General features: G+C 34.2%; 1 protein-coding gene across 1 annotated transcript in view; it reads right to left on the reverse strand.

Annotated features, from left to right (window-relative positions):
• NCKAP1 (NCK associated protein 1) overlaps positions 1–13,710 on the reverse strand; it is a 106,273-nt gene that overhangs the window by 21,178 nt on the left and 71,385 nt on the right. Inside the window, exons 21-25 of the mRNA XM_077747556.1 lie at positions 13,342–13,481; positions 12,347–12,478; positions 9,694–9,912; positions 9,370–9,500; positions 8,688–8,785 (exon numbers count right to left, since the gene is read on the reverse strand). Of these exons, the coding sequence (XP_077603682.1) occupies positions 8,688–8,785; positions 9,370–9,500; positions 9,694–9,912; positions 12,347–12,478; positions 13,342–13,481 (720 nt within the window). The remainder of the gene's footprint in view (positions 1–8,687; positions 8,786–9,369; positions 9,501–9,693; positions 9,913–12,346; positions 12,479–13,341; positions 13,482–13,710) is intronic.

Genomic DNA, 13,710 nt, shown 5'->3' on the forward strand with positions numbered 1-13,710 from the left:
CTGATCTGTAAAATGCCAAAAATGATTCTTTTGGCAGGATTAGAAGGAGATATTGACTCAACTGGCACATCACCAAATGAAACACCTCAAGAATTTTAGTAGGAAAGAAGACTGGCTGTTTTCTTCTCCAGAGAGCAATGAATATATTTTACCATAAGTATGCATGCACAGTGCTGACCATGTCTGACACACAATTTATTCATGACCATTAAATATAAAGAAGCTCTCTTTGTTTTCACTGACACACATATTTACTCTTTGAAACTAAAAGGTCCTCAAGATACAGTATAGAAAGCAAGCTGATACATGCCTTAAGACCCAAGCAAGGGATCAGAAATTTTAGGCAGTGACAGAGAAAGACTTAAACCTAAAAACAAGAGGGTTATTACATGTCTGTATGGAGGATTGTTACACACCCAACCTCTCACCATCTTAAAAAGTGATGCCAACAAGGATAACTCTGAATTTAGGAGCAAAAGTTGGTGGTGGGGGCAAGGGGTGTAACAGGGGAGAAAATGACTTGAGACAGCCAGCTAGATGTACTGAATCCCCTATCCCACACTCCAAGGATCTCCAACAGACTTACACTCTCCAGGTAGAGGTTACGGTTTTTGAAAAATAATTTTTAGGACTCATTTGAACCCATTCTCCCAAGCGTATTTGTTATCTTCTGCCAAGTACTTTGGGGTACAACTCATCTAGGACCATCGTAATCCAGATTTAAGACTATATATTCCTTGAACAAAGAGAATAACACCAAATAGGCTGGAGAACCTGGGAGGGGTAAGTCATATCCAGTTCAATTACCCTGAGGAGATAGCCCTTTGAGGTATCTGTGTAAAGAGAGTGGAGGGGGATTTAAGCAGATTTCCCACTGTCCATTGTAGGTAGGCTTTGGGTTTTATCTCAGGACTCCCACCTCCCCCACAAGACCATAAAAACGTTATCTTAATCTTACAAATGTTGCTTCTGGATTAGCAAATGTCCTCAGGTCAAAAGTAGCTTTCAGTGCTAAGCTTATGTCTCTGAGATCCCACCTTTCCCTTGATTTTAGCCTACATATCTTTTAAGCTTCTTTGAAAGAAGAATCTTACATAGCTCTCCAACCTTTTAAGTTGTCTTTTGGAGAAAAGATGGTCTAAATAACAGCCTACCAATACTTGAAGCAAAATTCTCTATGTTATTTTGTTCCTTTAAGTTCATAAATTAGGTCATTCTAAGGAAGGTAACTTTACAGGATACTAAAAAATGCAAAATAATTATAATCATCACTGACAGACTGACTACTTTTGGAGACTGATCTCAATGAGAGAATAATATACAACACATTGAACTTGTTTATATGAAACATCATTATATTATGATCATAAGATTTCTTATGTAATAAAATATAAGAATACACATGTAAGTATGCCTCAGTACACAGAGGCCAGGAATAAAAAGTCATAAATAACACCTTCTCTAGTTTTTAATACACAAGTAGTTGAATCCCAATAAATTTGGATTATACATCTTTGTTAAAAGTGATCTCTTAGAAAATCATTGTAAAAAGCTGTGCATTTGCAGAAAATGGAATCATTAGGACTAGCTTTGTTTTGAAGAAACTTAAATGGTAAAGGCACAATGCTAGAAATGTAAAGCTTTCATATTTATGGTTGACCACATGAAGGAGTCTTTTGAAAAATACTTAATCAAATCAGGATTTAAACTTGAGAAGTAAAAAGGTAAAAATAAGAAGTCCCTAAATACCAAAACATAATCATATAATTGTTAAAAAGTCTTCCTACAAATACAACTCACTATCATTAATAAAATATGTTTTTATGAAGATAAATGAAAAGTCAAGTCAAGTAAGAAAAATCACATAGAAGATTTCTAAAATGCTAAAAATCAATGAAAGGCTATATGCCTACAAATTGTACAACCTGGAAGAAATGAATAAATTCCAAAACAACACATAGACTACCAAAACTGAAACGGGAAAAAATAGAAGACATGAAAAGAAACTACACCAACAATACAAAAAAATCTCCCACAAAACAAAGTCCAGGGACAGATGGCTTCACAGGCAAATTCTACCAAACATTTAAGGAAGAGTTAACACCTAATCTTCTCAAACTATTCCAAAAAACAGACAAGGAAGGAAAACTTCCAAATTCATTCTGTAAGGCCAGCATTACTCCGACACCAAAACCAGATAACGATTCCACTAAAAAAGAAAACTACAGGCCAATATTCCTAATGAAAATGGACATAAAAATTCTCAATAATAGCAAACTGAATACATTAAAAGAATCATTCACCATGATCAAGTGGGATTTACTCCTGGGTGTCAAAGGCAGTTCAATAATCAATGTGATAAACCACATTAATAAAAGAAAGGATAAAGAACCATACGATCCTTTCAATAGATGCAGAAAAAGCATTTGACAAAGTACTACACCCATTCATGAAAAAAACCCTCAATAAAGTAGGGACAGAGGGAATATACTTCAAAAGAATAAAGACCATATACAGAAAACCCACAGCTAATGTCATCCTCAATGGGGAACAACTGAGAGCTTTTCCTCTGCAGTCAGGAGCAAAATAAGAATGTCTATACCCACCACTGTTATTTAACATACTACTGTAGGTCTGAGCCATAGCAATCAGACAACAAAAAGAAACAAAAGGCATCCAAATCTGCAAGGAAGAAGTAACACCTTTACTATGTGCAGACAATATGATACTCTATATAGAAACCTGGAAGAATCCACAAAAAAAATGCTAAAACTGAATTCAGTAAAGTGACAGTATACAAATTTAGTACAGAAATCTTTTGCATTTCTATACACCAATAATGAAGCAGCAGAAAAAGGAATTAAGCAATCAATGCCATTTACAATTAGACCAAAAACAGTAAGGTACCTAGGAATAAATCTTTTTTTTTTCTTACAAATAGTTTATTGTCAAGTTGGTTTCCATATAACACCCAGTGCTCATCCCNGATACCTAGGAATAAATCTAACCAAAGATGTAAAAGAGCTGTACTCTGAAAAGTACAAAACACTGATGAAAGAAACCGAAGATGACACAAAGAAATGCAAAGACATTCCATGCTCATGAACAAATATTGTTAAAATGTCTATACTACCCAAAGCAATCTACACACTTAATGTACTCCCTATCAAAATTCACCAGCATTTCAGAAAGCTAGAACAAACAATCCTAAAATTTGTATAGAACCACAAAAGACCTTGAGATGCCAAAGCAACCTTGAAAAAGAAAAGCACAGCTAAGGCATTACAATTCCAGACTTCAAATTATATTATAAAGCTGTGGCCAAAACAATATGGTACTGGCACAAAAACAGACACAAAAATCAATGAAACAGAACAGAAAACCCAGAAATGAACCCACAACTATGTGGTCAATTTATCTTCAAAAAAGTAGAAAAGAATACCCAAAGGGAAAAAGTCTCTTCAACAAATGGTGTTGGGAAAAGTGGATAGCAATATGCAAAAGAAACTGGACTAATTCTTACACTGTACCCTAAACTAAATTCAAAATGGGTTAAAGACCTAAATATGAGACATGAAACCATTAAAATCCTACAGAAGAACATAGGCAATCACACCTTTTACACTGACTATAGCAACTGCTTTCTAGATATTTCTCCTGAGGGAAGGGAAACAAACGCTAACATAAACTACTGGGACTATATCAAAGTAAAAAGCTTCTGCACAGAAAGGGAAAGAATCAACAAAACTAAAAGGGAGCTTACTGAATGAGAGAAGATATCTGCAAATGACACATCTGATAGAGTTAGTATCTAAAAAATATAAAGAACTTACAAAACTCAACACCCAAAAAACAATAATCCAATTAAAAATGAGCAGAACAGACACTCCCAAAGAACGCATACAGATGGGGCATGGCCAACAGACACATGAAAAGATGCTCATCATCACTTATCAGGGAAATGCAAATGAAAACTACAATGAGATATCACCATATACCTGTCAGAGTGGCTAAAATCAAAAACACAAGAAACAACAGGTGTTGGTGAGGATGTGGAGAAAAAGGAATCTTCTTGCACTGTTGTTGGGAAGGCAAACTGATGCAGCCACTCTGGAAAACAGTATGAAGGTTCCTCAAAAATAGAAACTACCTAAAAATGGAAATACCTACAATCCAGCAATTGCACTACTGAATATTTACCTGAAGAATACAAAAATACTAATTTAAAGGGATACATGCACCCCATAGTTTATAGCAGCATTTTCTACAATAGTCAAATGATGGAAACTGCCCAAATATCCATTGACTGATGAATGGATACACACACACACACACACACACACACGGAATATTACTCAACCATAAAAAAGAATGAAATATTGTCATCTGCAACAATGTGGATGCAACTAGAGAATATACTGCTAAATGAAATATGTCAGCAAGAGAAAGACAAATACTATATGATTTCACTCATATGTGGAATTTAAGAAACAAAACAAATGAGGATGGGGGAAAAAGAGAGGCAAAGCAAGAAACAGACTCTTAACTATAGAGAACAAAGTGACGGTTACCAAAGGAGAGGTGGGAGGCCAGCGTTAAATAGGTGATGAGCATTAATGAGTGCACTTGTTGTGATGAGCGCTGGGTGGTTTAAGTGCTGAATCACTAAACTGTATACTGGAAACTAGTAATACACTTTATGTTAACTAACTGGAATTTAAATAAAAACTTAAAAATATAATAAAAATAAAATGCTAATATCAAAAGTTTTAGAAAGAACCATTCAGTATCCTAAACCATCTTTGTTTTGCAATGTACCATATTTAATGAGAAACCCAAGCTAATTCATGTCCATGCATCTCAATTATTATGAATCTAAGTTCTTAAACAAAAAAGTTTCTTTTGTCTAGGTTTTTGACTCAAGCTGATTATCATCAAATATTTAAAAGGAGAAGCCAGCCAAGAAACAACACTCTTGAGTCAGAAAATTCAACAGCATTAAAAAAATAAATCAACATTATTTATACTGTCATCAAAACTTTTAAATTAATTTTAATACTCATAAAAAGTCACCCCAAAATACAACAGAAATGTTAAAACATAAGCTCCTCTCATTTCTTTTTAAGAATACAGAATGCACTTGACAATATTAATACTAAGGACAGAGCTAAGAAAGTTAAGCTCATAAAATATTATTAAAAGATTATGACATATCTGAACTCAAAAAAGATCTGAGGGCACCTAGGTGCTTATCTGACTGGGTGTCTCAGTCAGATAAGCCTCTGACTCTTGATTTCAGCTCAGTTCATGATATCATGGTTCGTGAGATGGAGCCCCTTGTAGGGGCTCTGTGCTGACAGTACACCGAGGCCCTCCCCCTATCTCTCTGCTCCTCCTCCGCTCCCACACATGCTCTCTCTCTCAAAATAAATAAACATTTAAAAAAAGATACAGCAATAATAGTATCTAACGATACATTNCGATACATTTTTAAAAGACAAACAATAAAGCACCATTTAAGTCTAAAGAAAAAAATGTACAAAATCGAGGATGTAGAAAGCCATGGTTCAAGGTCAGTAAGTGAAAAAAGAAAATTTATGATTGCAAGTTGACATGAAAATATTATGTTATAGGTACCAAATGTGTCAACGCAATCTTAAATTATACTAGTAAATATAGTATCCACAGTGGTAAGTGTACCTTTACTAATCAGATCTCTGGCTGAAATTTATTCTCAGTTCAAGGCACTATTTTCTAAGAATGACACAAATAATTACGATAGAATTTGTACGAAAGACAGAGACTAAACATGAATATATTTCACGTGGAGAAGAGAAGGGCAATACATTACAAAAGTTTTTAAATATGTGAAGGGTGATCTTGTTAAATGCCATCTCTGCCTCTTGACGTTAGAATGAAGACGAATCAAGGGAGCCTGAGTGGCTCAGTTGGTGGAGTATCCCATTCTTGATTTGGCTCAAGTCATGATGTTATGGTTCATGGGTCTGAGCCCTGGGTCAAGCTCTGCACTGGTAGCCTCGAGCCTGCTTGGGATTTTCTCTTTCCCTCTCTCTCTGCCCCTCTCCTGCTCTCTCCCTCTCTCAAAAATAAATAAACATTTAAGAAAAAGGAATGAAGACCCATCAAAAATCACTATTCAGATATTTACTCAACATAACTAGAGATATGCAGTAACTGAAGAGACTGCCTCATTTTCAAAAATACCAAATCACCTTCCTAGATAAATGTAGTATAACGTCCTGCATCAGGTTAAGTGTGGTTTAGAGGATTGGTTAGATCCCTTTCATTTCTAAAAACAGTATAACACAGTACTAGTATAAGCTCTAGGGCTAGAATGACTATATAGGTTCAAAGTTCAAAGTTTAGTTTCACCACTTTCAAGCATGTGAGCCCAGAGAAGGTGCTTAATATTTCTTGGTCATACTTTCCTAATTTGTAAAACAGGGACAATACCACCAGTTTTACGTAAGGAGCTTAGAAAAGTCCCGGAAGAAAGCAAAGAGTCAAAAATCTAGCTATTTTTATTTTTGTATCCAATGATATTTAGCAAGTACTTTCTATGTGTGGACACCAACTTAGCACCAAAGTTTTAAGAGAGTTTATAACTGGGTTTTTATTCTTGGACAAGGACATAAACAAATACATGACATGAAAGGCACAGTAAGATACATAGCAAGGTGAATAGGGAATAAAAAGTGATGCTTGCTATTTTTAAAAGTGTGGTCAAGAAAGGATATTCGGATAAGGCAACGTTTGAAAAAGCATGATTATGAGAAGGTAAGCTAAGACATACCTCAGTGAAGAGTATTTTGAGGTAACAACAAGTAGGCCAACGTGGCTGGAGGAGTTAAGGCGGTAAGAAAAGTGAAAGGCCACATCCTACAGTGGCCTTCCAGTACTGTTAAGGACATCAAATCCCTTTGAACTCTCATAAATACAGATACAGAGATCTAAATAGGCCAATTTGTAACACTACATGACAATATTCAATCCACCACATTAAGTGGCAAGGAAGCATCCAAAATACTTAACAATTCCAGAAGCACCTATTATTAAGTCTGAAATTAAAAAAAAAAAATAGCTGGCAAAAGTGAAATTCTTTTCTTGAATTCAAGGAAAAGAGTATCTTGCCATGATTCTTCTATTATCTCATACTGAAAAGAACACAAGAAAGTAAATTGAAGATGAGAAATCTATTACCTAAAAAATAACAGAGAAGAGATCATGTATTATTTACAGGGGAACGAATCTAATAAACAAGAATGATATTGCTTGTGAAGAACCAAAACTGTCACTGCAAAGTTTACAGTGTGTGTATTTAAAACACACATTACAAATCATCTAAAAGTTGACTTTAATAAAAGAATTTCAGAATGTTCTTAAAGTATAAAGAACATGAAGAATATCAAGTAATAAATACTCAGTGATTATTGTGGATCAAGACTATGCTCAGTACCTAAGCATTTGATACATATATAATTCTCTCAAAGTAAAAGCTTGGTGAGTTTAAATTTTGCCAAAGTCAAAGCTTATGAGTGACAGGACTGAAATTCAGGTCTTAAAAGCTTGAGTTCTTAACCAATGGGTAATATCACTTCTCCTTTTAGTCACAGGCTTTTGCCATGTATTTTTTTATTCATTCAGCAAAATAGTTTTTACCTTGTGGGAACTGACTTATCCTATATATTTGCTAAATTTTCAGTAAATTGAATTACCACATTTAGACCTCAGTGCTACATGTAAAATGCAAGCTACTTATCAGTGCTATATACCATATTCTTGAGAAATTAAAAATGCAAGGCACAAGTAATCATCAAAATAAATTCACAAAGGGCACAATTTAAAATATGCCTCTTCTATTCTGTTCTTAACTTGTATAATTTTGGTGACTCAAATTCAAATTCTTTCAAAAATTAGATAGCTATTATATACAGTCTTATTCAACCTAAATCACCTTAGAGCTGGGATAGTTCTAAAAGACTTTTAAAAAGTCATTTAAAATGGTGTTGCTTCAGCTCTTTTACATCTTTAATAAAATGTGAAGCATTCTAAAAAATTTTTTTATCTACCTTAAAGGGTGAGGGTGTAAGATAATTTAAAAGATTACTTAGTAATAAAAAACAATGAGCCTAGGGGCACTTGGCTGGCTCAGCTGGTAGAGCATGCAACTCTTGATCTCAGAGTCATTGAGTTCCAACCCCACATTTGGTACAGACATTACTTTAAAAAACAAAACAAAACAAAACAAAACAAAAACCAGCAACAACCCAGTGAGCCTAATAATGTTTGTAATATAAAATGTGGAAAATAATATATTCAAACTACAAATTTAAACAAATGATTTCGGCTGGAATTTTGAACAGTCCTTTAAAGGAAAGCATCATGGTACTACAGAATCAAGACTTGACCAAAGGTCAAGAAATCTGACTTTCAGACTCCTTTAGCAAGTCATTTCACCTCTTTAGGCTTTCAGGTTTTTTTATCTGTAAAAGATAGAGTGTTAAATAACAATGTTATTGAAAGGCCATACCAGCTCTGTAATTTCATTTACATATGAGAACTTTCATGTTGGGTTAAAATAATTACTAAAATAGACTTCTTCATATTCTTGAAATGTTTTTCAGGAATCAATGTTTCAAGGCTAAAACTGATAAAGACTGTATTACCTTAAGTTCAGCAACTTGTGATGAAATATGCCACATAAGGCTCTCGCTTAGGAACTTCATACCATACGGGCCTAGTAGTTCTGATAACGACCTCATTTCTGAAAAGAAATGTAATTAATTTTATACTCTGACAGAGCAAATATTTTAAGAAATTGTATATTAAAATTTTGGAATGTCCCATCATAGAAGCAAATTGTTAATGCAAAAATTTTGAGAAATGTCTCTAGAATAAAAATGTAACACAAATGAAAAGCTAAGTCTAATGCTGAGTGAAATAAGTCAGGCAGAGAAGGACAAATACCATATGTTTGCACGTATAGGAGGATTAGGAGGAACTTAAGGGAGGACCATGGGGGAGAAGAAGGGGGGAAATGGTGGGGGAAAGGGAGAGAGGCAAACCATGAGAGACTCTTGAATGCTGAGAACAAACTGATGACTGATGGGTGTGGGGGGGGAGGGGGGATGGGCATGGAGGAGGGCACTTGTGGGGATGAGCACTGGGTGTTATATGGAAACCAACTTGACAGTAAACTATTTGTAAAAAAAAAGAAAAGATAAGTCTAAGATATAATGTATGATTATGCACTGAATGAATGTAAGTAAACAAAAATAGTCGTAACAATGAAAAGCCAAAAGAATCAAGGATTCTTCACTCAATAAAACATGTCATAGTTTTATTTACCTGATATGTCAGAATATTCCTCTGCATTGAATGTTAATTCATTTTCTGTAGGTAAATTCACAAATGCTTTCATTGCAGGGAAATAAGCTATATGACCATTGCTGACTTGTCTTAACAAAGTTTCCAAATACCTAGGGAGAAAAAGTAAATTTATAACCAGGAGAAATTAATTCAAAAATTTATTATGGTATACATTCCTGCATTAAGTTGACTGATAACACAAATGAGCACTTACTGATTAAAAAAAAAAAAAAACAAACTTCCCTAAGCATTTCACCACAAAGAAACTTTGTATCAATCCAAATTTCTAAATGTGCTCCTTACCAATTTGTGTATAGACTCGTAATGGTTGGTTCTCCATGACTGTCTAAATGTTGTGTTTGCTGAAGAAGAACGTTATTAAACACTCTTGTAATATCAATTTGCACATAGTTTTCTATTGACTGCAGTACAGTCATGTATGCTCTTACACTTGTTAGAAGCTCTGATGGTTTTGCAATTTCCTGTGTGGCTTGATTATACATAGTCATTCCAACAATTGACCTGGGTGGGAGAGGGAATAAGAAAAGAACTCTGACTTTTACATTTATGTAAGTAGGCCATTCAACCTACTGATCTCTAATATTAAATACGCAATAAAATTAATTTTAATATGCAAGTTGTTACAAAGTAAAGAATTATCATTATCTTCCAAAGAAACCACCTTAAGAAGAATGAACACCTAAAAGCTATAATAAAGTAGAAATAGGATTCAAAACATTCTAAGGACGTCAATAATAAAAATGATGTAAGGCTAAAGAGATTTTTAAAAATTACTTTAATAGGACATACTGTCTCTAGCAAGTACACTGGACTATTTAATGCATAGCTCAAATTCATCTGGCACTGTTACGTCCTAGTATTTTTTTAGGCTTTATGCCAATCACACTCATGTTTAATAACCCTACAACGTAGTTACCATCACCATCACTTCACAGATAAAAAGAAAATAAGCCTCAGAACGGAAGTAAACTGAGTAAGATCACTTTGTTGGGAGGCACTGTGCCTACTAGTGTTTGAGCCCACATCTGCCTGACTTAGTGCTGCCCCTCAACAAAATGCATGGCAGTTAAAACAGGGTAACAAAAAAAAAACTTGATTGTTCTTTAATCATACACAGCACATAAAACACAGCTCTGTTAGGGTTATATCCCAATAAACTCTAAAAGCCTAAAAAGAAACATAATTTTGAAAATACTTTCCCTTCTGATCTTTTCCTACATTGGTTACCCCTATTTTACTATCTTTAAAACTCCTTAAGCATTAGATTTATAAAGATCTTAGACTTGTATTTGTAAGGATAAATCCTTAAAAGACAACAACAAATCCCACTGATAGAAAACAATCCCAGAAGACCAACTCAAGGCAATAACTGCTAGCCCTGAATATAACACCTACAGTCCTAAGATTGTGCTTAAGTGATCAGTAAAACCCAACCAACACAAGCTATTTGTTTTGGCAAAAAAAATCTTTCCTCGTCAACAAGCCTATAGCATTGCCTTGATCTGATCACTAAGTAGATGTTTTGTCACAGGAACATGTTTCTCTGTGGAGAGAATACTTACAGAAGGAAAACAAGGGAGCTGTGAAGTGAACTCTATCTTTCACCCACAACTCTACCACCACCCTGCTGAGCAGAGAACAATAAATAGCAGAGGCCATAATTTCCCTTTGGTCTAAATACTATTCTGGGTTTTACTGTGAGGATGTCCACCTTACGAAAGGACAGCAAAAGACAGTCTAACACGTGACTAGGCACCTGATGACTTAATACACAATTTAGTGCCCACTTAAACATTCTCCTATTTTGTTCTCTAATTGTAGTCTTCTCACAAACTATAGCTCTCAGCTTTATACTGTTTTATTACTACTCATAGTACTTAACACACTGTCAAGCACATGGCACCGATAACTACTTGTTAATGACTACAATGACTACAAAACTGAAAAAATCTTTGGCTACAGTTTGTTTTATAAAGTGATTTAAGGCTTTTAAGAAAAACATCTCAAATTAATATTTTCTTTAATAAGTATGTAACTTTAGAAACATATATATGACTTATAAAACTCTAATTAGGATTGAGTGCCTCAAGAGTCTAGAATTCTACTGCCTAATAGCATACATTTGAATTTAGAAAAAAAGAGTTGGGGCACCTGGGTGGCTCAGTCAGTTAAGTGTTCAACTTCGGGTCAGGTCATGATCTCGCTATTTGTGAGTTCAAGACCCACATCGGAATCTGTGCTGACAGCTAGAGCCTGGAACCTGTTGTGGATTCTGTGTCTCTCTCTCTGCCCCTCCCCCTCATGCTCTGTCTCTATTTCTCTCTATCTCAAAAATAAACAAACATTAAAAGAAATTTTTAAAGAAGATTAAAAAAAAGAAAAAAACAAGAGTTTATCTAGTCCTAATGTTTCAAACATCTGACTGAACCAACTATAATATAGCATCACAACTTAGTACATATATACATATACGTAAGTGAAGTTTCATGAAGCAGTATTTGTATTTACTACATGCAGTGCACTGGTTCTTTTTTGTTTGTTTATTCTTCCTTGTTTCTTTTCCTTCCCTCCCTCTTCTTTCTTTAAATGTTGACTACAACAACTTTCTACACTGATTTCATGACCCTGGTTGGTTGCTACCTTCCAGCTGAAATACACTGATTTGCTCCATTCTTCTCATTTTGCTTATACAAAAGGTAAGGCTCACAGAGATTAACTGGCCTGTCCAGTGTCACAACTAGGTTAATATCAAGTATGAGACAAGAATCCGGGTAATGCAAGTAATTCCCAGTTCACTATTCATTATACTTCCCCCTTCGTTATTCTTGAAAATACATCAGTTCATATACTTTTCCTCATAAAAGGAAACACTGTATAGATGTGAACACAACAAACTCATTAACTGAACCAACAAAAAGTTCATAGTCTTTCTTACTTAGTAAAGCGGATTTCCAGATGAGAAGTCAAATATTCTCGTGGGGTAAAGGTATGTTCCCAAACTATCATGTTCGGTACATAATTTATAGAGAAACACAACTCGGAAAGTGCAGTGTGCAATTTATCAAGGCTGAAAAAAATATTAATAAACAGTAAATAAATTGTTCAACACTTCATCACGGCAATACAAATTTTATAAACATATCAGACCTTATTTGAGAATAATAATTGCAAAATTCAGTATTTTTCTTTCCTAAACTGACAAGTTAAAAATCTTTAAAAATATTACTAACATATGAGACCAATTTTCTAATGATAGCATCACTCATCTATTTCTACAGTCAGATAATAATGTAGACTTCATTGATTTTATATACACGAAAGAGCTTATTACAGGCTCATAAAGCAATCATTTCCAAATCTTGTTGTACTTTCTGTATTGGAGGAAGAAAACAGTCTACAAAATGGCAAACAGCTTGTTCAACATAAAAAAGCAAAATAGTAGGAAATTTACTTTCAACAAATGTTCATCCATTATGAACACTATTGCCCACCAATACCTACCCTCCAAACACATGGCCCTTAAGTAAGATCTAGTCTGATTTATCCAATTTAAAAACGATATATATTCTAATATGGCAACATACCAAAATAAAGTCTTAGCTTATCTGACTTTAAATAAATGTAAAATTATGTACTGCTTATAGTATACCCCCAAATTTCTAGACAGATTCTTGGTCTTTAGTATTCACTATATAAAGACAAATATTATCTATTACATGAATTTTCTTTAAAAATCCAAAATCTGTATTTTAGAAATAAGCACGAACTACTCAAGTTCACAAAGGTATAGTACCAACAACATAAAACTACTAATGACTGAGAAATGAAGAATTCACAATCACTACCAATCCTTCAGTACTAATGCCATACAGAAAAATGAAAAAATTATTCTACCATAACAAAAAGATATTAATAAAAATGATGGCTTACTTGGTCACTACCAGTCTGTTTTTCCTCATACTCTCAACTCCTGGTTTTTCCCTTTCAGGTTCCCCTTTCTTACCAGTCTGTTTCTTTGACTTTTTATTCACTGCTTGACTAATGGTTTTGGCACAATGCTTGGGTAGCAACTAAATTTAAAAAGAAATGAAAATTTACATTACATACCAATTATTTTGTAAACACATTAACTATTTAAGCAAACCTTAGCTGAATCCAGACTATGTAGCACTAAGACCAGAGGCATAAATGAGATGTAGATTACCTAGCTAGCTAAGGGAGCTCACAAAGCTTGGTAAAAAATAGAAATAGATGAATCTTGTGTGAAGAAAACTTCACAGAGGTTCTATCGAGGCTATA

This window comes from Crocuta crocuta, unplaced genomic scaffold (genome assembly GCF_008692635.1).
Source record: "Crocuta crocuta isolate KB4526 unplaced genomic scaffold, BGI_CrCroc_1.0 scaffold249, whole genome shotgun sequence".
Classification (NCBI taxonomy): domain Eukaryota; kingdom Metazoa; phylum Chordata; class Mammalia; order Carnivora; family Hyaenidae; genus Crocuta; species Crocuta crocuta.